Raw genomic sequence first — 27,262 nt, 5'->3', positions numbered from 1 at the left:
TCCCATCCAGCCTCTTTAAAAGTAAAGAGAGAAACCACATGTCGCATTCAAGTTCCCAATGTAATTTTTTTTATAGTAAAATCAGCTGTATGGGCCACCTGATTTGGATAGGGCTGTGTCAAAGGGGAAGGGGCGGCCTGAGTCTTACGCACCTCCTCTGATTTCAGGTCACTTACCTTAAACTGCTATTAGACATGGGACTGCAATGTATACAACTGAAAATAAAAAAAATTAATGTGTCGTAAAGTGCAATATACAAAAGTGACACTAGACGGCCACAGAGAGCTATGCTAATTTCAATGTATTTTTCAAAACTTTTATTTTTATTTTTTTAAAAAAAAACATTTTCATAACATTTTTTATATGTGTGTAGATTCCACCAAGGTTATGGGCTTAATAGCAATTTGTGCTTCATAACCTTCCACTATCTGTTGCAGAAATTACGAGAGAGAGAAAATGAGGGGAGGAGGCTTTTTGGTTGTTGCTCTATGCCTGTGGAATTCTCTCCCTAGGGAGATACGAGTAATATCGCGCTACTGAAAGAAACCCCTTTTTTATTTCAAATTGAGTTTTATTTTAACTGCTCCTTTTTAATGTCATTTTTAAATGTTTGGGTTGGGTCATAGTTTTGACATAAGCTGCCTTTGGGGGAGGGGTTGCTCTGAAAAGGTGGCATAGAAATCCTTAACATGAAAAGAAATAAATGAGGTTTTATTCTGACTCTCTTTCTAAAATGAATTTGTAGGCTGTTGTTGGAATTGGCACCCAGATCACTTACCATAAAGAAGAAAGCAAAAAAGTTCTCCATCAAGCCAGTGATCAGGAACAGACGGCACATACTAGTAAATATAATCCTGTCTCTTGATTTGGACACTTCTCTGGAACTAAAATAGCTCTGCATATGGAATAGGAGCATCATGAAGAATGAAAAATGTTGACAGGAGAGAATTAATCATTATATCCCACTGAGAATTCTGTAATTTAAAAGCTTGTCTATTTTCAGTAGAACAGACGCTGGTCTAATAAACACTCATTACTTTATCCATTTGGTATCTCTTGTTCTCTGGGACCTGCACTGCAACAAATGTCTGTACGATTACCAGGCCATATAGAAGATTTACAGGATGCCAGTACTTCTTTTTCTGAAACTTAAAACTATGGAAATTACTGCTTTTAATCTGTCAGAAGCAAATGCTTTTCACATTTGTGGTGCATTATTTTTCTAATGTTAATGTACTGTCACCTAGCTCAAGAGAATACCATCTGCCAAATTCTTTTTAAGAGGTCCCTGAAGACAATTCAGTATTCCATCAGGAATTGTTGCTGGGCATTGACAAGGAGACTATTGAGAAAGCCAATTTAATGTGTGCCATTAAATATTTCCTAGTTAAATAGTGTCATGATTAGCACCAGTTATACATGCGGTGGAGTGCCTTTTTGATAAAATTAATACCAAGACTAGATGTAGAGTGTTTACAATGATAAGCCACAGTTAGCATTGAGCTTGCATGCTTCCGCATCCTATTCTGGAATTGCCACAAGAAAGAGTTTAGAAACTTTGCTGCCTTTTAAGACTAACCACAGCTTGTGGTGACATCCAAATTTAGGCAAACTGTGGTTAGTCATGAACTGTGGTTAACTGGAAAAAGCTGACTTCAAACCATGGGTTATGAACCTCATTTGTTTTCACTAACCATAGTTAAAATTAGCCACAGGGATTGGATACAGCAGTAAAACTGTGGTTGATCTAAAACAAAAGCAGAAGCGATTGATCTCATTGTCAAAGCTGCACTGGAAGAGGGGAGGAAGGAAACCAAATGAGGCTTATTGCGGTTCATCCTGATAACATGATTTAGCACATGTGTGAACTGGGTCTTTTTTGAGTCCTCCATAGTGGTAAAACTGTTCCTTACATTTTATTTCTCCTTTACAGATTATTTAGCTGTTGCTGACGCAGGTCGCCGTGTTAATGGAACTGTTGCCAGGAAGAATAATTGGAAAAGCTATTTGCTGAAAGTCATTTCAAAAATACAGATGTCAGAACAAGGTCAGGAGATAAATACTGAAAAATTTAATCTTGTGAAACTGATTGAAGAAGAAATTTATACTAGAAATCCCCTTAGCGATTATGTCAGGAAGGATTCAAATCAAATCCTACTTTTGCTGATTCTTTTTAATAGTTGAATCGCAAAATTGCCTTCAGATTTGTTGTGTTTGTTGGATCTTCTCCATAAAGGTAATTGGTAGTTCTATTTACAATTAATTTTGGCAATCTCTGTAATGTTCAAAAGGGTTAAGCATGGTGCAAGGCTGCCAAGTTACTTAGATACTAAAATACATTTTAGTGCCCATGCAGAAATACCTCTGAATGCCTACATAGCAAATAGTTGGCATAAGACAGAGTTGTATCCTATGGTAGCTTTGCCATAATAGAAAACAGAAAAATAGGAAGCTGCCTTGAACTGAATTTGAACTTGTTGTCAGTACAGTATTGGCTGACAGCAGCTTTGTAGGATTTCAGGCAGGGGGTCAATCCCAGCCCTTCCTGGAGAAACATGGGGGACTTCTTGCATGCAGATCAGAACATCTAATACCACTAAAATATTTTCCTTTGGGTGAATTGAGGCAAGCCAATTTTTGCCATTTCTCTCCTCGCTACTGCATCCCTCTCTACCATATCTTGTTCTGTTCTTGCTTTCCCCACTCCAGCCTCCACCCTAGTTCTCAGGTTCAAATTTTTAGTGATTTCTTACTACAGAGAATTCCCCCCCCCCTCTGTCATTACAGTGTATATGTCCTATCTACTGGCTATTAAGAGTCATTTTTTGCTTTTGTTCTTTTAACAGATAATGCAAGACAACGTCTGAACCAGTTGAAAGTCATTACAGATCAAGCTCTAGATACTGCAGCAGCAGTAACACAGACTACTAGTCCAATGGCTGAGAATGTGAGCAAATGGTCTCAAGACCTGAAGAACTTTAAGCCTGAAAGAGCAGCTTATGAACGTGCCACAGTCACAACAAGGGATACAGGTACGGTGATGGGAAACACTAGTATGCAAAATTGGTACCAAAATTGGTGGGATCTCAGGAGGCTGTACCCTCCCAACCCCACCAGGTTTTTGGGCAAAGAGAAAAGAGAAGAGAGGTTCAAAGCGTGGCAACACGAGAACAGGCCTTCTCTGCAGCGGTTCCCCATCTGTGGAATGCTCTCCCCAGGGAAGAGCATTTTGCCTGGCTCCTTCGTTATACACCTTTAGGCGCCAGGCAAAAACGTTCCTTTTTAACCAGGTCTTTGGTTGATCTTATTGATATCCAACACCCTTTTAGAATGTGGCTTGGAGGGGGGGGGCTGTTGGGTTACTGCTTTTGGCTTGATTTTATATGTTGTGGTCTTGTTGTGAGACCTCTGGGTATAGGGTGGTGTATAAGTTAAATTATTATTATCATTATCTTGAAAGATCTACATTGGCTCCCAGTACGTTTCCGAGCACAGTTCAAAGTGTTGGTGCTGACCTTTAAAGCCCTAAATGGCCTCGGTCCAGTATACCTGAAGGAGTGTCTCCACCCCCATCGTTCTGCCCGGACACTGAGGTCCAGTACCGAGGGCCTTCTGACGGTTCCCTCGTTGCGAGAAGCCAAGTTGCAGGGAACCAGGCAGAGGGCCTTCTCGGTGGTGGCGCCTGCCCTGTGGAACGCCCTCCCATCAGATGTCAAAGAGAAAAACAGCTACCAGATTTTTAGAAGACATCTGAAGGCAGCCCTGTTTAGGGAGGCTTTTAATGTTTAATTATTTTATTTCATTTTTCTGTTGTAAGCCGCCCAGAGTGGCTGGGGTATAAAGAATATATTATTATTATTATTATTATTATTATTATTATTATTATTTTATTATTATAAAATAATTGAACCCTGGAGTGGGAAATGCCCAGCACCCTGATGGGACGCAAATCACCCCCTCTCTGATCATGAGATTTCATATCTGCCTCTATGTGTGCACAATGAGAGGTTGTAGAGTGGCTTGAAGGCTCAGCCAAGAGTGAATGTAGACTCAGATCAAGAAAATTTAGCCACCTTGATCTGGCATAGATTATCCAGATCAGCATCTTCACTGCATGTGTGAAAGGAGATTGGAAGTGGCTCCATTTCCACCCACTTTTCTGAGCCACACTATGTGTCAAAACATGGGCAGTTTATTATAGCACTAGCAGAAGAAGCACTATAGTAAAAATGTCCTTTAGAAAACATGTTTAGTTGTTTTCTTACATTTATATCTCACTTTCCCCCTTTATGTATTTCCCACAGAAATACAAGTACATCATTGTTATTCAGTCATGTATATGGGGCTGTGGCATATTTCATTTTGGATCCAAACTGCTGTAGTTTTATTGGATTTTAGAATTACTTTAAATATTGTTACGGTCTGACAGCATGAACCATTTTCATGCTCCTTAGGGATAAAACGGCAGCTACAAAAATAATGTATAAATTGTTATAGTTGTCAAATCTTTCTTGTAGCAAAGAGTAAAGAGCCATTGCTATATAATAGTATTATTCCTAGATAGATAGATAGAGCAGTGCTACTTCACTCTTTGCTACAAGTAAGATTTTCTTGTGTTTGTGAGTTCAAGGTTAGAAAAATGTACACAGAAGAACCTTTTAATTTTTCACAGAATGGAATCATTACTTTCTTTTCCCCCACCCTCTTCTTTCCTTTTCCATGACAGTGAAGAGTCTCACAGAAGTTGTCCCCCAGCTGCTAGATAAGCTGAGGACAGTGGAACAGAAGTGGCCCGCAAACAATGTCTCTGCCAGCATTCAAAGGGTCAGGGAGCTCATTGCACAGACAAGGAGTGTAGCCAACAAGGTAAAGATGCTGCTGGAAACTTTACTTGTTCAAATAATATATTAGGCTATTTATTTCAAGCATCTCCTAAATTTAAACTTGGTGTTCAGTTATATCATCTGAGCTGGATGACCCTTGGCAATATAGCAACTGTTAACAGTCTGAAAAGACCCCTGGACGGTTAAGTCAAAGGCAACTATGGGGTTGAGCTCTCATCTCACTTTCAGGCCGAGGGAACCAGCGTTTGTCCACAGACAGCTTTCTGGGTCATGTGGCAGCATGACTAAACCACTTCTGGTGCAACAGAACACCGTGACGGAAGCCAGAGCACATGGAAACACCATTTACTTCCCGCCACTGCAGTGCCTATTTATCTACTGGCACTGATATGTTTGAACTGCTAGGTTGGCAGGAGCTGGGACAGAGCAACAGGAGCTCACACCATCGCGGGGATTTGAACCGCTAACCTTCTGATCAGCAAGCCCAAGAGGCTCAGTGGTTTAGACCACAGCGCCACCCACATCCCTCCTGAATGGTAGAATTGTGTTGGTACTATGCTAATGTTTACTGCCACAGAATTCCTGGACTCTAGGAGACCTCCAGGATGCCCAGAGCTGGAGGGCAGCAGCAGACGACTATTGCCCTCATGTGATTCTTATTGGTTTCCCAAGGCATCTAGTTGACCACTTTGGAAAAACAGGATATTGGACCCCATAGACCTTTGATCTGGTTTAGTGGGGCCTTTCTTGCATTCCAACCTCATGAGAAAGAGTGTGTGTAGGTGTAGGTGTAGGGTCATATTTGACTAAGTCATACTCGAAGTTAGACCCACTGAAATTAACTGACTATTAATTTCAATGGGTCTACTCTGAGTATGAGTTTGCCAAATGGGTCTAAAGCTCTTCTGTTACACCTTTATCAGAGAGGAAAGAGTGGCAATGGGGGAGGGGGGGAGTTTTCAAAAAGACATTTAAATCTGCAGATTGAAACCCATCACAGTGTTTTCCATCCACTTGTATTTGTTTAAGGATTTATGTCCCACATATAAATTAAGGATTTTATATTAAGGATTTATATGTGCAGCTAACAAGACAAAAAAAATCTGCATGGTATACTGTACATGAAAATGAATTCTGATGAATAAATGAATAAATACTTTGGGGTGGGTGTCCTCGCATTCATTACAGTCTTACATTAATGCAGCTCCACTGCATATGTTCTACACCTGAAGTACTTGAGTGTGAGACCAAAATGCAGCCCTCTTATATTCAAAGCAAACATTCCAATTGCTTTTAATGATATAAATGCCATTGGATATATATGTTTTCATTTTAGAAAAATTCGCAGGGCTGGATACCCAGACTTCTAACAAGCGAAGTTTTGCTAACAAATACCCACACTGGAGGACGGAGAGGATTTTCCTTGATTTCCCTTTCTTCCTTCTGCACACACCCCCCCCCCCCCAGGAAAGCTAATCCAGAGGGTTGGGGGACCCTCTAGAACAAAAGGGAGGTGGTGCTGAGGGCTGCAGGGAGAACAGGGAATCAGTGAAAATTGCTTTCTCTCCCCCACCCCCTTCCATCTGCAGGCGGTCTACTGGATTGCAGTCCTATCTATAAACAGGAGACCTTCCATTCATGGAAGACTATGTCTGGATCCATCCCATAGTTTATTAATCTTCTTAAATACTTTTTTACAACTCTGACTGTGGAATAGTGCATTAAATTGGAATTGTTTTCATTTCTAGTTTATTTTAGTTGTTAATCTCTCCCCACACCCTCAAAACACGTGAGCCACCAAACCACATGCAGTTCATTAACAATGTATCATGCTGTTATGAGGTGTAACAGTAGCCTGTGTTTTTTGCAAACTGTCCATAATCTATGTCTCTAAGGTAGGCATAAAATCTGACACATTTTATCTTCTAGGTTCAGGTCTCAATGTCATTTGAAGGTCAGTCTGGTGTTGAAGTCAATCCCCAAACAAACATGGAAGACTTAAAGGCTTTCACATCTTTGAGTTTGTATATGATGCTTCAAAAGGACAATGCAGAGCGGACAACACCTCAGGATCAGTTCATTCTGTATCTAGGAAATAAAAATGTAAGCATCATTTAATTGTTCTCATAGAAAATGCAATGTTTTATGAACTGTGTAATTTAGGATTTTTCATAAGCACAGTATGGTTCTATTTTTTTAATGAGATTTCAATACCAGCATGAACAGAATTAGTGATTTTTCAAACATCCTGTGAACAGATTCTCTTTCCATATTCATCATTGTACTCTTCAGTCTCTTCAAATAGAAGGTTACATCACCAACTATGGTGTGATACTGAGCTTCCACATTTACAATCAACTCTCCACAGACATTGAATATATTGAGGAAATGACTCTACTTTAGCTTTTAAGGTTCACATTTAATGAGCAGTAGATTGCTTGCAGTATATACATCAAGTGGTCCAGTTCAAAGATAAAGAGTTTGTGGTTTTCCTAGTAAACAATCATGGCCTCCCTTGTGCCCCCAGAAATCTTGTAGTCACAATCAGTAGCAAAACATGTCCTAAAGACTGCATTACAAATTCATAATGGACAGCTCTGAATACTATGCTGAACCAAATGTGTTGTCTGTAGCATATCTTGAAACTGTCTATTTTTCATTCCTTCTCTAGACAAAAAATTACCTGGGTCTTGCAATTAAGAATGACAACTTAGTATACATTTATAATTTGGGTAGCGGTTATGTGGAGATACCGCTAGACTCCAAGCCAGTCAGCTCCTGGCCTGCCTACTTCAGCCTTGTTAAAATAGAGAGGTAATATGATCTTGATCTGCTACATTTTTAACGTGGTTGGATGGGTTGAATAGAATCGAGATGAAATGGAAAACATGGTTTTTTATAATAATAAAAAAACTTACATTGTGGAGTAATGAGCTTAAAGATGTTAATTGTACCTTTTGAACAAAGTGATGAGATGGCAATATCTCCTTAATTATCATCAGTACTTCAGTACAACAGGTCCACAAGGGAGGAGAAAGAATGTAAGTTTGAAAAAGTTTCCATTCCTTTTTCTGATCACCACATATGCTTAAAAGTGGGGCGGAGGGGGTCATCCTGATTTGCTTGTGGCTTGTATAAGCAGCTTCCCTTTAATTAATTCATTCACCCAATACTTTTCAATGCATCAGCATTACCAGTCCTAGCCTAGCCTGATCTTAATATCTGTTTCAAGGAGATTGAAGTCTTGTTTACACAAACCAGATTCAGACTTTCTTAACTCATGTTTGTTACCTCAGTTTGCTACATCCACAACCCACTGTCCCAAGATTATACCCCTTGTCTATATGTACATCGAAGGTGAGGGTGCTCACCACCTTGCACCACCGAGAGATTACTTGTGTTCCTTTATGCAATGGTGCACAGAGATAATGATCAAACTACTATTTTATTTCATTATCTATGGAAGTAAACAAATGGCAATAGTTAAAACCACTAATCTCGCTGTAGGTCACTTCTTTCTTTTTTTGTCTCATAAGCAGCTTGGCAGTTGAATTCAGTTTTCAAGTGTTAGGCTTACTCATAATATCTGAGAGGAAGACCACTTCTGAATATTCTGAAATGATTTTTCTACCTATAGAACTACAGCTCTTCATTTCCAAAGAAACAAAACTGAACAAGAGCATGGTCTAGAACAGGCATCCCCAAACTGCGGCCCTCCAGATGTTTTGGCCTACAACTCCCATGATCCCTAGCTAACAGGACCAGTGGTCAGGGAAGATGGGAATTGTAGTCCAAAACATCTGGAGGGCCGAAGTTTGGGGATGCCTGGTCTAGAATCTGTGGTTTACCCGGTAGCTCTTCCTTTCGAAGTCTAGAATTTCAGACAACTGTTGCTTTTGCTGCTGACTTCAAAAATATTAACTTAAACTTTACTATTTGTTTTTGATTGTTTCACAAGTCTTTTGTAATTCAGCTAGCAAATATGACCTTGGGTCCAATTTCTCACCCTACTCTTCTTCAATAGGATTGGGAAGCATGGCAAAGTGTTTCTAACTGTACCAAGTCTAAGCAGCACAGCTGAGGAAAAGTTTATCAAAAAAGGAGAAGTCCCTGGTGATGATGCGCTGTTGAATCTGGAACCTAAAAATACAGTTTTCTATGTTGGCGGAGTGCCTCCAGATTTTAAGGTAAGCAGAATAGGAAGGAATAATTATTAAGCTGGCACTTTTATCTTGGAAATACCTTTATAGACAGCTTGTTTGTATTGTATTAAACAAATAAGTTTTCTATGTTGTCACCCAAATCTGCCCTACAAAAAGCCTTTTTACAGATGCAGCTTGGCTCGCTAACTCATTTGGCATTGACTTGAACATAATCTATTTTGCTTCCTTCTCTCTGCAGCTCCCTCCAAGCTTGGCTCTGCCTGGATTCACTGGCTGTTTGGAGCTTGCAACACTGAATGATGATGTCATCAGTTTGTACAATTTCAAAAATATCTATAACGTCACCAAATCCATACCCTGTGCCAGGTAGGGTGAACTGTATTCATTGTACTTCTCATGATGGGATGGATTTAGCTATATTGCATTTGGCCTAGTGGCCTGCTCATACGTGTATCTACTTTGCTTGATTACACATTGCAAGTTAGCAGGCATTAATGTATACCTCTCTTCAGCCATTAGTTCAGTCGACATCACTTCCTGCCCAGCATTTCTGAGACCCCTGTCTATATAAATAGGACTCATACTGAGTCAAACCATTGGTCCATCTTGCTCAGTAACTCACTAGCAGAGGATCTCCAGGGTTTCAGCCAGGGAACATTCCCACCCCTGCCTGGAGATGCCTAGGATAGAACTTGGGACCTTCTGCTTGCAAACCGGATGCTCTACCTGGAAAGTTTATATAACGAATTGAAAAAGATGTTTAGATATACTTTTCCAAAAAAACAGAAGCATTTTTGTTAGGAATAATGGGAGGAGAGATTAGAAAAGAAGATCAAACACTGTTTATGTATGCAACAACCGCGGCTAGGACTTTGTTAGCCCAAAAATGGAAATTACAGGAATTACCTACAATTGTGGAGTGGCAGACAAAAATGATGGACTATGCTGAACTTGCTAGATTGACATGTAAGATTCGTGACCAGGGGGAGACAAGGTTTCAAAAGGACTGGAGTAAATATGTGGACTATATGGAGAAAAACTGTAGATCGTTAAAAACTCTCGCAGGATTAAAATAAACCTTACGAATTGACCAATATGACAAAAAAGGAACTGCAAAAAAGGGAATTAATAAGAAACCCGCATGAAGGGAGGGGGGGAGTCATAGCTTGGCGGAGCAAGGTAAAAGATATGAATATAAGATTTTGTATAAAAGATTGGTTTTGTTAATTTGTTGAATTTGGAAAATGGAATAAAATGTATTTTAAAAAAAAAAAGCAAACCGGATACTTTACCACTGAGCTACAGCCTTTCCCCAGATGATAACTGTACTACATTAGCCTTATTTTACACACACACACACACACACACAAAATCATATACAGCCCCCTCAGTAGATGGTACTGATTTCTTAACTCCCTTGCCCACTTCACACGTTTGCAGATTAGTACAACAGAACGTGCAAGCAAAAATAATACAAACACTCCCAGTAAATTTTACATAAGCTAGCACTTTAAGTAAACAATTTTACTGAATAATAATGCCTGGGCATTGACTATATTTTGTTTAGGCCAACGACCTCATTTCCTGAGTTGCCCTTTCAGTATTGCTTCCATAATGATCTTTTTAGGTTGGAGAATGTAGGGCTTTCAGACTCCAGTGTTCTGATTTTTCTTCACCTCTTTTCCTGTCCACCCTAGGAATAAGTTGGCCTTTACACAGAGCCGGGCTGTGAATTATTTCTTTGATGGCTCTGGCTATGCTTTGGTGAGGAATATTGAGAGAAGAGGGAGGTTTGGCTTGGTGACGCGTTTTGATGTGGAAGTTCGGACACCAACAGATAATGGACTTCTCCTCCTGATGGTTAACGGAGTAAGTGGAATGAAAAGAAAAGAAAAATCCAGAAAAGTCTTGTTTTTTTCCTTTTACTGATGCCTAATAATTCCTAGTTTCCAATAAAAATAATAGTAGGGTCATCCTTGGTCTTGGCATTTGTCTGGTAGACTCATTAGAAAAACTAAAGGTTGAAGATACTAACATGTCTACAACCATTAGTTGCTCTGGCTGAGATGATGTCATCTAAGCAAAGACAAGCTGAGAAGTTTGTTTAAGAACATATATGGTTGTTGTAAGTAGAAAAGCACACCGTGCTGTTCCAAAAGGTGGATGAAGTAGACAGGAGGAGGTGTTGTTGCATAAAGGGAACTATTTTAAATATTTTTATATTGTATTTTTAATATTTTGTTGGAAGCCGCCCAGAGTAACTGGGGAAACCCAGCCAGATGGGCAGGGTATAAATAATATATTATTATTATTATTATTATTTATTACACTCAAGTCTCACTTACAGCTATAAATTTTAAGTAATAGCCAGTAGTGTCATATACTGACAATTTGTGAAACCTTATAAATATCTTTATAAATATAAATTTCTGACACACAAATCCTCTCAGATAAATCTTACTGGTTTTGTGTGTCTGTTGTGCAGAGTATGTTCTTCAGCCTAGAGATGCAGAATGGGTACCTGTATCTACAGTACGACTTTGGCTTCCCCAGTGGCCCTATGATTCTCGACGATCCTTTGAAGAAAGCTCTGATTAATGATGCAAAATTCCACGAGGTATTTTGTTGCTGCCTTTCTGAAATTTGGTTTTATTGCCTTTTTATTTTACAGTTAATGTGTTGTCTTGGTATTATTATCACTATAGTTATCTGCCTTAGGTGCTTTACACAGAAAGACAAGGTGTAATAATAAGAAATAAGTTAATAACTATAGATTATTGAGCAAAAGAATGCAACATATTATACTAAGTACCAAAAACCCTTATTGAGTGGGAAATAACACAGTTTCCAAGAACAGATTATTGAGCAAAAGAATGCAACATATTATACTAAGTACCAAAAACCCTTATTGAGTGGGAAATAACACAGTTTCCAAGAACAGACAGCAACAAACTGTCTGAAAGAGATGGTCACAATGAAACTGCAAACTGAGTACTGTACAGTATGTCTTCCTAACTACAGTTGCCAGGTAAGAACCGAGGAAGAACTCTGAGGCTTGTTTCTTTAGAGAGATTAGAAATAGGATCTTCTGAACACAAAACATATGCTTTTAGTTTAACCACTGCCCCAATGGGCCCCCTCCAGTCCACCAAAGTTACTAAATATATCTGCAAAACAATTACAAATGAACAGTAAACAGACAAAAAAGTGTATTTCTCCATTTTAAAAGCCCTCTTATTTTACAAACTTTTAATGAATCTTTCTAAGATGTAGTTATGTACTATATTAACTGTGGTTTTTAACTCCCTTTTTTCCAATTTCAGATATCTGTTATATACCACAACTCCAAGAAAATGATCTTGTTGGTAGATAGGAGACATATCAGAAGTGTGGAGAACGAGAAGCAAAGCATGCCCTTTACTGATATCTATATAGGAGGGGCTCCTCCTGAAATTTTAAAATCTAGGTTGGTTTATAATCCACATTCAATCACTATTAATGCTTAAGTAATTTTTCATTTTATATGTTGCTATGAATTTGCTGCACCCACATTGCTAAATTAAAACATGTAACCCAGTGGGGGAAAGGTTTTTTTAATCCAATATGACAAATTATATCTGTAGGCATGTTGTTTTGCAAGCATTGTATATTTCATTATTTATTTAAAATATTTATACCCTGCCTTTTGGAGCAAGCCCTCACAAAGTGGTTTACAATTTGGGGGGAAAGCAAGAAAGAATAAATGTAAGATTAAAAGCAGTGCCATTTTTCTAGAAAAAGAGGTGCCGGAACTCACCTTATTCTTTTAGAAGGGCAATGGTACCCACCTGAAAGGTGCCAGAACCCACCTGAGAGATGCTGTAACTGAGTTCCAGCTGAAAAAACCCTGATTAAAAGCATATAAAATGGGCCAGCAATAAGACTAAAAGACAGCTTAGTAAAAATAAATAAATTAAGAAACAGTATTTGGGGTCTGTTAAAAGGCCACAAGAGGCAGGGCTCTGAAGTTTTCAGGGAAACGAATTCTGCAGGTATGGGACCGCCCATGGAAAATGCCTGGCCACTGCTACTTACCAACCTGCTCACCCTTAGTGAGGGGCCAGGCAAGTTCTTGCTGGCACCATCATAATAGGAACAATTGGTATTTCCAGATACATCACTGCAGCATTTAAGGCATGTTGAAAGAGTAGGACTAGTGATTATCTTACTCAGGGATGTGGCGAGGCGCTGCGACACCCGGGGCGGCAAATTGCCATGTACTGGGGGGGGGGGCATCACTACGTAACAACGCATACGTGGCGGGGTATCCACACCTCCAAAGCCGCGCGCCTCCAGCTAGGTAAAAAGCCCGCTCAGTGCTGCTTGGCGCGGACTTTTTACCGGGAAGCTGGAGGCTCGGCTTGGGAGTCCCAGAGTGGAACCCGGGGCGTATCGCCCCCCCATTGCAACGCCCCTGATCTTACTGCATTTCAGCCTTCATAGACCTCCCTAAGACGATTAATCTTCTACAACATTCCAATGTGGTGTATCTAACCAGCAAGTTGTTCTCTGGCAGGAATTGAGATGAGAATGGAAAGATGATTGGAGGGGGGTGGGGAGTAATAAAAGTGCTCTCCCCTTTTGACCATCCTGCAAGTGGCAATGGACTACTCCCTGCATCAAACCGCTGCTACATTTCAGACAAAACCTAGTAGAATGGACATCCATCACACAATATTTCTGTACCTATGACTGTGCATGCTGTGGCTCTGTGTGAGTGGTTAGCTGGTTCCCTCTGAACAAACATTGTGTCTTCACAGTAGTGTGAGCTCACACCTAGCCACCACCACAGGCTTCAGAGGATGCATGAAAGGCTTCCAGTTCCAAAAGAAGGACTTCAACTTGTTAGAGGAACCAGGAACTCTAGGAATTGGCTATGGATGCCCAGAAGAATCACTTGTAAGTATGGTACATAGATCTTCTGTTTGTGTTTTTCAACATTTATATATTCTGATGTTTTCCTCTATCTCTACTGAGTTTTCCCTCGGTTTTTAAAGTGCAAAGCATTATTATTTTTCTCCCCATCTGCTTGTGATACTTAGCGGGGTAGGAACAGATAATGTTCTCAAAGCAAAACACACACACAAAATAAATTACATTCATTTAGAGTACATAAATGGAAATGTAGTGCTCCTTATGCTATTGAATGTAGAAAGTAAATCTGGATTTTAAAAAAACCCAGTGTGGTAGGTCTCCAACACTATGCACCCGCTAAGAAATCTGAAAGCTTAATAAATCTTTCTAGGCTTACTTCAGAATACATATTTTAAATTAGCTCTTTATCTTCAGATTTGCATAATTGGCATAAAGTACAAAAATGTATGATGCCAAACAGTAGAATTTCAGCTGCAGAATTTTGAAGAAACCAGAGGAGCATCTGACATAAAAATGTTCTGTGGCCTCAAAGCCTCAGAAAGGGGAGACACACAAACCATAAGGCAAAATACAAAACTGAGCATAAATATGAGGGCAATTTCTCTCCATCAAGTAAAATTTCAGTCCCAAACAACTGACTTATAGAATTATGAGTTGTATCTAATATTAGTCCCACGCAGGGTAGACCCACTGAAATGAATGGACATGACTAACTACGGTTCATTAATTTCAATAGGTCTAAGGCCAAGAAGTAAACCTTACACAAATCCAGAGTGGAGTCTCTAAGGTGGTTGGATGGAGCCTTGTATGCCTCCTTCCAGCAACTCCTGCAGCCTAGCTGGTGCCAAATATATTCTGCTTTCATTTGGTGCACAACAGCAAGGCGGGGGGGGGGGGCTTCTCGTCTGGGCAGACCAGGACCTCCCTACACAGGGAGGTCATACTGGTGCTGCTAACACAGCATTTTGACTTCATCCCCAGAGGCACACTCCATTGTCTCTTGAGGTGGATGGACACCAGCAACAACCCTATTGTTGTTTTTTAGTCGTATCCGACTCTTCGTGACCCCATGGACCAGAGCACGCCAGGCACGCCTGTCTTCCAATGCCTAACAGCCCTATTAGCAGGATTCAACTAATGAGTCCCATCAGCAAGTGCCCTGTGCAAGAACTAGCACAGTAGCACTTTAAGGTCCCAGCCTTCTCCAGTAGTCTCCTACTGTGACAGAGCGAGGGAGCCTTGGGCAATTTCTGCAGTCAGAAAGCAGCAGTGCCACATCCTGGGGGTGGGGGTGGGGTGTCCTGCAATGGCAGGTTAGAGAGTGCTTCTTGCGCTGGCGCTGTGGGGCCTTCCAGTTGTGCTTCAGAGCCCTTGCTTTCATCCCTAACAATGGGGAATCTGATTCCAGGCCATAACACAGAGGTTCCAAGGGGTGGGGAGTATCATCCAAACAGTCCCTTTCTTCCACTTGAGGCACAATTCATGTAGTACTGTTCAACAGCACTTAAAAGTGAGCCAGGAGCATCTCTGTTCCCATGTAATAAGCGTTTGCAATATCCTGCAGCAATGACACGTGAAGCACGGGGGTTGCTGGACTTTTATGAACATGAAAACTTACCCACCTGTGGCCTGCATATTCTGTTTTTTCTATTGTTATTTTTTTCACCAAAAAAAAGATCTACAACTACCTCTGTTCTGTTTGTTTGGTGAGCAGATGTCCCGCAAAGCATATTTCAATGGAGAAAGCTACATTGCATCCAGCCAGAAAATCTCCCCCTTTAACGGATTTGAAGGTGGCTTTAATTTCCGAACTTTACAGCCTAATGGACTTCTCTTCTATTGTAGTGAAGGAGTAAGTAGAGTTTCCCCATTAAATATAATTAAATATAATAAAAACCTGTGTTGTTTTTAAAGAAAATGTTGTTTCTAAATAGCTTTATCAGTAGATATATTTCAGGGCAGCCCATGGGCTGAATGGCAGTGACGATGACCCAGAGAAACATGGTCAAAATAAAGTCCCATTGAGATTAGTGGAACATTATTCTTACTTCAGTGGACCTCAGTGCAACCAGCTTTTGCTAAATTGGGGCCAAAGTATTTAATTCTCCCTGAGACCTGACAGTGAGTGCAAATGTGAATGTCCTGTACATAAAGTGAGTGCAAATGTGAATGTCCTGTACATATGTCCTGTACATAAAATCTGAGATAGTACTTTTACAACTGTAGTTTAACTTTGGATGGGATTTATTTGTGGTCAGTAAATATCACCACTTTCAGACTTTTAAATGGTGGTGTTAAAAAATAAATAATCAAAGTGTGCATAGGTCTGGGCAACTGATGCTAAAAAAAAATCAGCTGGGCAACTGATGCTAAAAAAAAATCAGCCCAGTTCTCTGTGTGAATTTCATTGTTTTCTTTGAGGAACTTTTCACAACTTCCTGGAAACTACCTTGCACATTCAGATTCGGTTAGAAGATTTGACATAATAGTTGTTCAAAGGGGAAATGGCACCAGTCCAGATGAATGCTTTATGCCCTATTTGTTTATTTGAAACATTTACATCCAGCTGCCTTTCCAAGGCAACTTACATAAAACGCAATGAGCAGGTTAAACAAGACATATCAAGCCATAATAAAAATATATAAATGCATCAATGAATTTACAGCAGTGGGTGACAAATCAGCTGAAAAAAGGCATTCTGGAATAAATAGGTATTGCATCATTTATGAAGAAGCAGAGTCGAAAGTGCAATTTCAAACCCCCTCTGAGATGTCAATCCAGAGCCCTGGGACAATTGCATTAAAGGAGCCACTCCTTGTTGCAGAGGGGGCCCTTCTCCTACCAAAGGACCCTTTCTCTTTTGCCTAATTCCCAACATGGTGCATTTGAACAGCAGCTGTGAATCTCTGAAAGACTGTTGGGGTGGGGGGAGTGTGAGCACATATGCAGAGCTTTTATGTCATTTTGGATCCCAGCCAAGAAAATGACCTCATTTCTCTCCCCACCCCACCCCCGCCATCTTTTTTTAAAATGCTATGATAGGGAAAATGCTTAAACACTTAGAGACAAAACAGGTGTGTTTACAACATGGGGTTTTTTAACCCCTCAATGCATTCACACAGATCACATCCCATCCATTTTGGTTCTCTCTCAGTACGCTTACTTTGCTCAACTACATTACAAGAATTATTACTAACTGTTCTTTGACTTGTGGGTCCAATGTTTTTCTCTGTGTTTCAGTCAGATGTGTTCTCTATTTCCTTGGAGAAGGGAGCTGTTGTTTTAAATGCTAAAGGAGTCAAAGTTCAGGCAGAAGAAAGATCTTATAATGATGGCAAAGCCCATTTTGTCATTACATCTGCCTCACCAGAAAGGTAAAACTGTTAAAAAACAAACAAACTATTTTTGTTTCGCTGCACATCTTATTACACTCACAGTTCATTACTCCACTTGGATATATTTATTAGAATACAAAATGCAATACTCCATTCCACACTAATATCTTCTTTAAGAAGGTCAGCATATATATCCCAAAACTAGTAGGAACACCCTAGCTCAGCAGAAGCGTGTTACAATATATTTATTTAACACAATTAATAAAATGCTCAAGTCCAGGGTACCGTTGGCCCTCCAGATGTTGCTGAACTATAACTCCCATGATCCCTGGACATATGCCCATGTTTGCCAAGGCTGATGGGACTTGTAGTTCAGCAATATGTGGAAGCCCAAGAGCACCTGAAATAGGTCAATATTCTGAATATGCAGCATAGGTTTTAAATGCCTGGTATATCTTTGCGACATTGAAACTGGCAAGGTGCTGTGTGGCAGTCCTGCCATGGTAAATAGGTCTCCCTTCCACAACAGCAGCCCAGTGGTCACACACAAAGATTGAAATATCAGTACGAAAGGAATGAGTGGGGACATGGCATCTCCATATCAAAACAATGCCACTCACATCCTTGCCACATGAAATATTATAAAAACTCAATGGGTTTTCAGTTTCTGCATTTCCTTTGTCTGCAATGCTGCTGTAAGCATATTGTTATAGTTAGGATTGTGACAGTGATTTACAGTGCAATCCCACCTGTCTCTACTCAGAAGTAAGTCCAATTAAATTCAGCGAGGCTTGCTCCCAGGTATTGCAGTTAAGATGTGTGTGACTTCAGTATTTCCAGGGGTTTTACTGAGCTGCTTCTCATTTCTGAGCACACTCATGGTTTGATGGTGCCACCTAGCGACTCATTCATCAAGTTCAACATCACCGAAATGGCTACGTTGCTTGGGTATCGCATGCTGAATTTAAAAGACTCTGTGTAAGATGCATTATTTTGTTCTGCAGACTTGAGCTTTTGGTAGATGAAGAAAAGAAAAGTGTAGATAATTCAGCATATGAAAGTGAAGAAAAGCCAGTGAGCACCAAGAAATTCTACTTTGGTGGATCTCCCATCACTACTGAGTTTGCCAACTTCACTGGGTGTATAAGCAATGCTTATTTCACAAGGTAAGTGCATTTCAACTTGTATATTTAGCTACTTGATGCATTTCTATACCACCGTTAATCCATCCTAGGGCAGTTTAAAACAAAAATAAAAGCAATTATAGCACAATAATAACAACAACAAATTAAAACTCCATACCATGAACCACCTGTATTTCTCTGGCATTTGAGTATGTCAATTACAGCTGGTCTCATCTCATAGCCTTGTTGTTGTTTAGTCATGTCCAACTTTTTGTGACCCCATGGACCAGAGCACGCCAGGCACTCCTGTCTTCCACTGCCTCCCGCAGTTTGGACAAACTCATGTTGGTAGCGTCGAGAACACTGTCCAATCATCTCATCCTCTGTTGTCCCCTTCTCCTAGTGCCCTCAATCTTTCCCACCATCAGGGTCTTTTCCAGGGTCTTCTCATGAGGTAGCCAGAGTATTGGAGCCTCAGCTTCATGATCTGTCCTTCCAGTGAGCACTCAGGGCTGCTTTCCTTAAGAATGGATAGGTTTGATCTTCTTGCAGTCCATGGGACTCTCAAGAGTCTCCTCCAGCACCATAATTCAAAAGCATCAATTATTCGGCGATCAGCCTTCTTTATGGTCCGGCTCTCACTTCCACACATCACTACTGGGAAAACCATAGCTTTAACTATACAGACCTTTGTCAGCAAGGTAATGTCTCTGCTTTTTAAGAGATGCTGTCTAGGCCTGGATGATTATATCAGGCCTATTTTGACACTGAAACCCCATTAATGTACCTCCAAGTACATAATGTAAACTCTGTGTACCTCCAAGGCTAGAGAGATGCATAAAAGAGAGTGCCACTACAAAAAAACCTCCCTGTCTTGCATCACAGTGAGGTAAGCTCATTGGTGGGATGATGAAAAGGGGCACCCCTACAGATAGCAGTCCGGGCAAGCTGGTATAGAGATGTTCCTTCAAGTATCTGGGTCCCAAACTCATCCTGATAGGTTATTCTTCAAGTTGCCATTTTTGTGTGTGTCATGAAAAGTGTATTTTCTGCTTAGGTCTTTGGGGCCTGCAGACCTAAATGGCAATGTTTTAAATGTTAATGTCATTGCTGAACCCAGACTCAAAGGATTGAGCAGTTATCTTCTTAATATTGGGCATTTTACCTAATGCTGTATTTAAATTGTTTGGTACCCACCAAGAGCCCTCTAGGATGGGACAGGATTGAAAAATGTAATGAATGCATTAAAAATATGCTACTGAGATAAGCTGCTGGAATACTTCAATAAAGTCAATTGTCGGTTGCCTGCAGTTTTAAAAGGTTAGCAAAGTCTCTGATCTACAAACATACATTCTTCTGTTTCTGCTTTTCCCTTGGGGATGAAAGGCAATCTAGATCATATACCCCATTTATAGTTCCATTTGCAGTCATTTACACACAAACAAACAAACATACAGCCATTCAGTTTGAAGTATAATACAAAAATTATACGAATGATGCAGCAAAGCTTGGCTGTAAGTGCAGCAAAAGTTCTCTCTGCATGTGGCAAAGGGCGGAGTTTCCACGAATCTATTCCATGAGCATGTAGACATGGATTTTTTAAAAAATTTCTTGCTGTTGTTTGTTTTTGAGGGAAGGAAGAAAATCCCTACATGCACAATCATAGTGGACTGTTGGGAATAACAACTTTATCTTTTTTTAAAAAAACCACATAGGTTGGATCAAGACGTTGAGGTGGAAGACTTCCAGCGGTATCCTGAGAAAATCCAAGCATCCTTATATGGATGTCCTGTTGAATCTCCTCCTGCTGCCCTTTTCCATAAGAAAATAAAAAATTCCTCCAAACCCAAAGGAAGCCAAAAGAAAAGGGTGAGCTGCTCCAGACTTACAACTGCTAATGGGACTTTCAGACCAGGGAAGAGGGAGGGCAGGACCCAAGTTCCCTTCAACACCGGCTCTCAATGATGTCTTGGAAGGAACAAAGACTTTGAACACCATTGAATGTTGGACTTGCAAAATACTAGTTCATTTAGGGGAAAGTATTGGTGTCCCCAAACTGTGGCCTGCGGACCACCAGAGGTCTGCATGCTTCATTCAGCTGGTCCACAGCGTGTCTGTGAAGAAAGGCAGGCACAGCAGCTGTGGACCCGTCTATCCGGTCTATCCTGAAGGTGACCAGGACAAAGCAGAAGTGAGAAGGGGAAGAGGCACTTGAAAGGGGGGGAGAGGATTAGCAGCACAAAAGACAGAGCAGCAAGAAGAAAAAGGCAGCAACTTGAAAGGGTTCTACGGAATTCAAATTGTTATACAATTTGTAAGAAATAAAAGAAGCATTAAAATGCAATTAAAAATCGGTAGCATCTAGTACAACACATTGCAATTGCTACAACAGGCAGAAAAATCATCAGCAATTTTCCAATGGCCCAAAGAGAAAAAAGTTTGGGAACTACTGGTGCAGTGGATAAGTTTAAAGGTTGCTCGGTTTTCCAGGGATGAGCCTGTGTATTTCTGTTCTCAGTGCCAAATCTGGAATGAGGTATATGTGACCTTGACTGCTTCCCTTTAAGGAAAAGAAATTGAGGAACCCATCAAATGTGATGGACTGCAGATCTGTTTTGTCTGCTGCAATCATATATAAAGAAGGACTGGGATATAATTTTAATAGCAAAGGGAAAATATGAGTGAGGGCAGCTGGAGTCTTTCCACATCCCGTAGTCTCTCTCTCCAAGGGCTTTAAATAAATAGGTAGCTGTTTTTACCATGAGCCTGTGCAGTTTTGATTATAGCTGATTTATATTAGCACCACAGTGAAGATTAGATCTGACCATCTGAAGTAACATCTAGAAGTAGACAGAAGATTGTGCCAACTCTGTAGCAATTATTATTATTATTATTATTATTATTATTATTATTATTATTAATTATATTTGTATGAAGGTTGGAAAAGACAACATAGCAGCCTCGCACTTTTCAGCAAACATTAAAAGAAATGGTCAAGAGGAGATTGCTCAAGGGGACCCACATTGTCACTTCTCCAGCAGCCCCAAAGCAACTGAGCATACATATCTGTTTGGAGGAACAGCAAATAGCCGGCAAGAATTTGATTTCCTACCAAAGGATTTCAATGAAAGGTATAGTCAGCTAAGCATACACTTGTAATATTATTACAAATAAATGCCGATAAGCATTTTTACGAAACTGAAGGAATAAAAACTAAGCTAACTAAAGTAATTTTTGACATTTCACAACTATTTTTCCCTGTATGCATATTCCCATCAAGTTCTGCAAGGCAGGTTGTTCACCAATTTCCATTCACGTATTAAAGTGCCATTTTTGTTTGACAGATCTCAGTTTTCCATTAGCCTGAAGACTCACTCATCCCATGGAATGATCTTCTATGTCTCTGATCAAGAGGAGGAAAATTTCATGACCCTTTTTATTGCCCACGGCCGTCTGGTTTTTATGTTCAACAGTGGCTACCGGAAATTAAGAATTAGAAGCCAGGAGAAGTACAATGATGACCAATGGCACAATGTAAGCGGGAAGAGAAAAGATCATGATGTGCTTTAGATAAGTGCTATTCCAAAAAAGCATAAAATCTGTCTGTCAAAATTGGGGGTTCATTTGGGATTTATTGCAATAAACTACCAGGCTCCCTCTTGTGAAGTAGATGAAGAGTTTCTAGAGTAGTGGAATAAATCAAACAGTCTCCTCTAAAATACATATGATGCTATACAATGCTATATTATATACTAGTCTCTGTATGCTAATGTTGACTTTGCCTCTGCCTTTATTTAGGTCATGTTTGTTCGGGAGAAAAATATTGGCCGCTTGACAATTGATGGTCTCCGGGTACTCGAAGACAGTGTTCCTTCTTTTGATAAAGCATGGCAAGTTGCTAGACCCTTTTACGTAGGGGGTGTAGCACCAGGAAAAGCTGCCAAAAATATCCAGGTAAAAGTATTTTTCTACAACAAAGCCTGCATATATTAAGATCCAAACCAACATGGCTACCTACATGGGAATTAACTGGGCAGAAATGCTTTAAAGCTCTGCATCTATTGGATACTATTTGCAATGAATCAGAATATATCCTGCATTTGAATCTGTTAACACTAGTACATTCTGGATCTGTTGGCAATGATATCATTCCAAATTTCCTACATCAAATAAGATTAGACTAGAACCTCCAGTTATATGATTAGAAAATAACTTAGGCTTCTTTGACACTAACAAAAAGAACCAAACAGACTGTGAGAATCATAGGCCATTTCATTATTACTCCCACTATTTTTTGGCCTTAAATTGCTTTTTTGAAAAAGTATCCATAAACAATTGTACACCTAAGCAAATGGAAAGGCCAAAGGCTTTCTCTTTTCCTTATTTTACTATTTTTCTTAATCTGTTTTGTTTTATCAGATCAACTCTGTCTACAGTTTTAGTGGTTGTCTCGGCAGTTTACAGCTCAATGGAAGACCAGTCACTTCTCCTTCACAAACTTTTAGCGTAACTCCTTGTTTTGAAGGCCTATCAGAAGAAGGAACATATTTTTCATCAGAAGGAGGATACATTATACTTGGTAATGTATCACTAACCATTGACTATTCCATCAGACTGATGCCTGAATTGATACCAGTTGCCTAGTGAAGGGGCAGGGAGAGAGATAATTAGATTGAAATGAATCAGTTATTTGAAAATTATGCTGGGTGCCATGTAGCCTTATTAGCATACAGTAGAATCATTTGCTCCACACACTTCCTGCCTTGCTCCAGATACCCTGCCTCATTGGAGGAAAAGATTCCAGTCATTTCGGTGGCAGTGCTAGCAGGGCCGTCTCAAGCATGTCGGGTGCCCTGGCGCCGTGGTGCGGAGATCGCTCCGGCGCTCCTTCCCTGGTGGGCGGGCGCAGCGCGCAGCACGGCTTCCACACCATCCTGCCTACCCATAGAGCCAGCCCTGAGTGCTAGTGGACACAGATCAAGTCCAGCCATTAGCCATTAGTCTTTGGCTTTATTGTAGCATAGGAACTGCGGGTGTCACCATCAGTGCCACAAATTATAAATTCAGAAATAGTGCCTAGTGGTTGCTCGCCTAAAAATGGATAAGCCCTCTCACAAAACCAGCACATTGCTCAAGTGGCAATGGACAGTACAGTGGTACCTCGGTTTATGAACACAATTGGTTCCGGAAGTCTGTTTATAAACTGAAGCGTTCATAAATTGAAGCGAACTTTCCCGTTGAAAGTAATGGAAAGTGGATTAATCCGTTCCAGACGGTCCGTGGAGTACTTAAACTGAAGCGTTCATAAACTGAGGTGTTCATAAACCGAGGTTCCACTGTATACCCATTGATACCCATTGAAATAAATGGAAAGCCATGATACTTTCTTAAGCTAGCTGGATACCATCAATTACAAATTAAAGCAAAATATTCAAAGCAAGAATTGAAGAGTATGACTCTTAATCATCATTCCTTGAGGCTATCAAAGTGCGGGGGACTCATATTCCAAAGATGAAAACTATTTAAGAAATATACACAATTGGGAGCTAAACTTTATGTCCTGCAGCAGGTGACTTTTTCCAGTTAACTCTGGTGCCAAAAAACAACAACACACAAAATCATTCTATGATTTGTCATGCTTTTCTCCTACAGATGAATCCTTCAGTTTGGGGCTGAAATTTGAAGTTATTTTTGAAATCCGCCCTCGAAGCAGTTCAGGAATCCTGATGCATGCACACAGTATAAATGGAGAATTCCTGAATGTGCACATGAAACAAGGGCAGGTATGAAGGGGGACTAACATTTCCCTTTACATTCTTATATGCATGCCTTTCCAAATGCTCATTGTGTACAAACCAAAATTTGCTCTTAATAGCAACAGGTTCTAATTTCTCAAAAGGGGGTCCCATTTACCCATAAAAAGACACAATTTACACTAGTTGTAGTTCTTCTGTTTCAGGTGCATAAAGAGTTCACACAATTAAAAAAAACTTCAGTTGTAACATCGATTTTTAAAAACACTGTCAAGATGAAGGGGGGGAATTGACATTTTTGTGTTGCTGCCTTAAAAATTCAAAATTTACAGCTGCTACCTAAGAACATAGGATCAGACCAAGGGCCTATCTAGTCCAGCATCCTGTTCTCATGGTGGCCAAGCAAATGCCTGTGAGAAACCCTCAATTAAGATCCAATCACACAAGCACTCTGCCCTTCTGTGGTCTCCAGTAACTGCTAAGAGATTGCAGGTTAGGAGTTGTGGAGTTAAGCTGCAATCCTAACCCCCCTTATCTGGGTGTAAACCCCACTGAATTCAGTGGGACTCACTTCTGAGTAGGCGTGGTTGGGACTGCAGCCCTGGTTATTTTAGACTTTGAGGTTAATGGTCTTATGAAAAGCCCTTTTTAGATGGTAGTTTGATAAACCAGCCCTGCTGTGTTGTCTGCTGAATGGCCCTGGTGGCACCACTAAGCTAGCTAGGTAATTTTTCTTTAGTTTTGGATCAAGTGATGATTTCTTTATAGCATGCATCACAAAAGCCATTTCCTGTGAATGTGTTTGAGTGTTCTTGAATAATAAAGGGGGAGTGACAAAAAAAGTCAAAGATCTCAAGAACTAGATAGCTATTAAAGCATTATACGGCCCTTGAGACAAGTTTATTCTGGATGGCAAAGCCTCAGCCTACAGGATAGTACCAGCATCGCTTAGCTTCAGCAAATGAAGTCCTTCTGAGCAGTCCATCCTCAAAGTTCTATAACTGCCACCATAGAAACTGAATCGTTTTTATTACAGCAACTGATCTTGGTAAAAGCTAAAACATTTTGCTATAATTTAATATTTCTGTTTTGTTAGTCACTATATTTTATGTTGGGCACAAGCTTAGGAAAGACCACATTTTTCCTGTGAATTATGTAATGTAGCAGTGCTAAGTGGTTCTGAGAGCCAATTATTTTATGTTAATTATTAAACAAATTGTAGCCTCCTTTATGTTTTAAATGCTGGAAATATTTCATCTGAAGGCTATGGTAGTGCTGGTATGGTGAAAATCCTGAAATTTATGTCCTGGTTCAAATTACGCCATTGTTCTCCCAGGTCATTGTGAAGCTGAACAATGGCATCAAAGACTTCTCAACCTCAGTTACACCAAAACAGAATCTCTGTGATGGCCGATGGCACAGAATTGCAGGTGAGTGAATAGGGATGGTTGATCGGATGCTCCCTCCAGATGCTGTTGGTGCACAACTCCCAGCATCCCTGAACATTATCCATACTGGCTAGGGCTCTGAAACATGTCATGTACCGTATGTAAATGACTTAGAATTACTGTATAAGGCCATGCATGTGTGGAAATCAGGTAGTGCTTGGTCTGCAAAAGGGTGGCAATGTATCCAAAATTCTGTGGTTGAGTTTGGCTGCTACTGAAAATGGCAAACATCCAATAAATCTCCTATCTTTTTCAATATCTGGGGCAATGTATTAATGTCACATTATCTATTTCCGTGCTTCTGGGCACATCATTTGCTACTTGCATAACAGGTTGTGGGGAACAATGCCATGTTATATTAGGATGTATGTAATTTGTCCTAGGGACACGGGTGGCGCTGTGGTCTAAACCACAGAGCCTAAGGCTTGCAGATCAGGTCGGTGGTTCGAATCCCCACAACAGGGTGAGCTCCCGTTGTTCGGTCCCAGCTCCTGCCAACCTAGCAGTTTGAAAGCATGTCAAAGTGCAAGTACAGTAGATAAATACTGTAGGTACCGCTCCGGCAGGAAGGTAAACGGCGTTTCCATGTGCTGCTTTGGTTCGCCAGAAGTGGCTTGGTCATGCTGGCCAATGACCCAGAAGCTGTCTGCAGATAAACGCCGGCTCCCTCGGCCAGTAAAGCAAAATGAGCACCGCAACCCCAGCCGTCCGCGCCTGGACTAAACAGTCAGGGGTCCTTTACCTTTTAATTTGTCCTAAGCATGGGAGGATGGGACGTGGGTGGTGCTGTGGGTTAAACCACAGAGCCTAGGGCTTGCCGATCAGAAGGTCGGCAGTTTGAATCCCCGCAATGGGGTGAGCTCCCGTTGCTTGATCCCAGCTCCTGCCAACCTAGCAGTTCGAAAACACGTCAAAGTGCAAGTAGATAAATAGGTACCGCTACAGCAGGAAGGTAAACAGCATTTCCATGTGCTGCTCTGCAGAGCCGGTCCTACGGCCAGGCTGGGTGGCACAGGGCGCCAGGGCACTGTGCCGCCAGGGGGGCACCCGCCCGCCACGCTGCGTGCTGCGCCAGCCCGCCGCGCTGGGAAATGGGGCGGGGCGGAGGCGCTGGAGGGATCCGTCACACCACGGCGCCAGGGCACCAAATATACTTAAGACAGCCCTGCTGCTCTGGTTTGCCAGAAGCAGCTTAGTCATGCTGGCCCTCCCAGCTAATTTCAGAGGCAGAAGGGGGAAAGCCCCATGGTGCAATCTGAAGCCCTTGCACAGCTTCTACTTACTGGATTTGTTAGGTGAGTTCTGCCCATGGCTTTGGAGTTATAAAATCCACATTGGGACCTACTGAGCTATTCAGATATGAGAGCATATCCAGGTCATGGGAAAATAGTCCAGTTCTTCAGGATTTTCAGATGTTTATGAGTATGTTTGTATGCAAGAAAAATCAGAAAGAAGAGTGGTGATCCATATTATTCTTTCTTGCTTCATATGACAGTTATTAGAGATGCTAATGTGGTACAGCTGGATGTAGATTCAGAAGTGAATCATGTAGTAGGACCATTAAATCCAAGAGCAATTGACCACAGGGAGCCTGTGTTTGTTGGGGGAGTGCCAGGTAAGATTTATTCTCATTTTAATATTATTTTCAAAGATTAATCATGTGTGTGTTTAAAAAACAAGT

General features: G+C 40.7%; 1 protein-coding gene across 1 annotated transcript in view; it reads left to right on the top strand.

The window, feature by feature from the left end:
• The window catches only part of LAMA4 (laminin subunit alpha 4), a 73,506-nt gene that overhangs the window by 44,388 nt on the left and 1,856 nt on the right, over positions 1–27,262 (top strand). The window contains exons 15-37 of the mRNA XM_035109109.2: positions 746–842; positions 1,934–2,047; positions 2,847–3,032; positions 4,727–4,866; positions 6,774–6,947; positions 7,516–7,658; positions 8,869–9,031; positions 9,246–9,373; positions 10,705–10,876; positions 11,493–11,624; positions 12,331–12,473; positions 13,807–13,945; positions 15,636–15,773; positions 17,162–17,295; positions 18,261–18,422; positions 20,096–20,249; positions 21,318–21,511; positions 21,725–21,914; positions 22,179–22,334; positions 22,800–22,959; positions 24,033–24,163; positions 25,470–25,563; positions 27,077–27,196. Coding sequence (XP_034965000.2) covers positions 746–842; positions 1,934–2,047; positions 2,847–3,032; positions 4,727–4,866; positions 6,774–6,947; positions 7,516–7,658; positions 8,869–9,031; positions 9,246–9,373; positions 10,705–10,876; positions 11,493–11,624; positions 12,331–12,473; positions 13,807–13,945; positions 15,636–15,773; positions 17,162–17,295; positions 18,261–18,422; positions 20,096–20,249; positions 21,318–21,511; positions 21,725–21,914; positions 22,179–22,334; positions 22,800–22,959; positions 24,033–24,163; positions 25,470–25,563; positions 27,077–27,196 — 3,364 coding nt within the window. The remainder of the gene's footprint in view (positions 1–745; positions 843–1,933; positions 2,048–2,846; positions 3,033–4,726; positions 4,867–6,773; positions 6,948–7,515; positions 7,659–8,868; positions 9,032–9,245; positions 9,374–10,704; positions 10,877–11,492; positions 11,625–12,330; positions 12,474–13,806; positions 13,946–15,635; positions 15,774–17,161; positions 17,296–18,260; positions 18,423–20,095; positions 20,250–21,317; positions 21,512–21,724; positions 21,915–22,178; positions 22,335–22,799; positions 22,960–24,032; positions 24,164–25,469; positions 25,564–27,076; positions 27,197–27,262) is intronic.

The sequence above is a fragment of the Zootoca vivipara genome, chromosome 3, assembly GCF_963506605.1.
Source record: "Zootoca vivipara chromosome 3, rZooViv1.1, whole genome shotgun sequence".
Lineage (NCBI taxonomy): Eukaryota > Metazoa > Chordata > Lepidosauria > Squamata > Lacertidae > Zootoca > Zootoca vivipara.
Note: the sequence above shows the minus strand (reverse complement) of the source record. Positions and strands in the feature narration are given on the sequence as shown.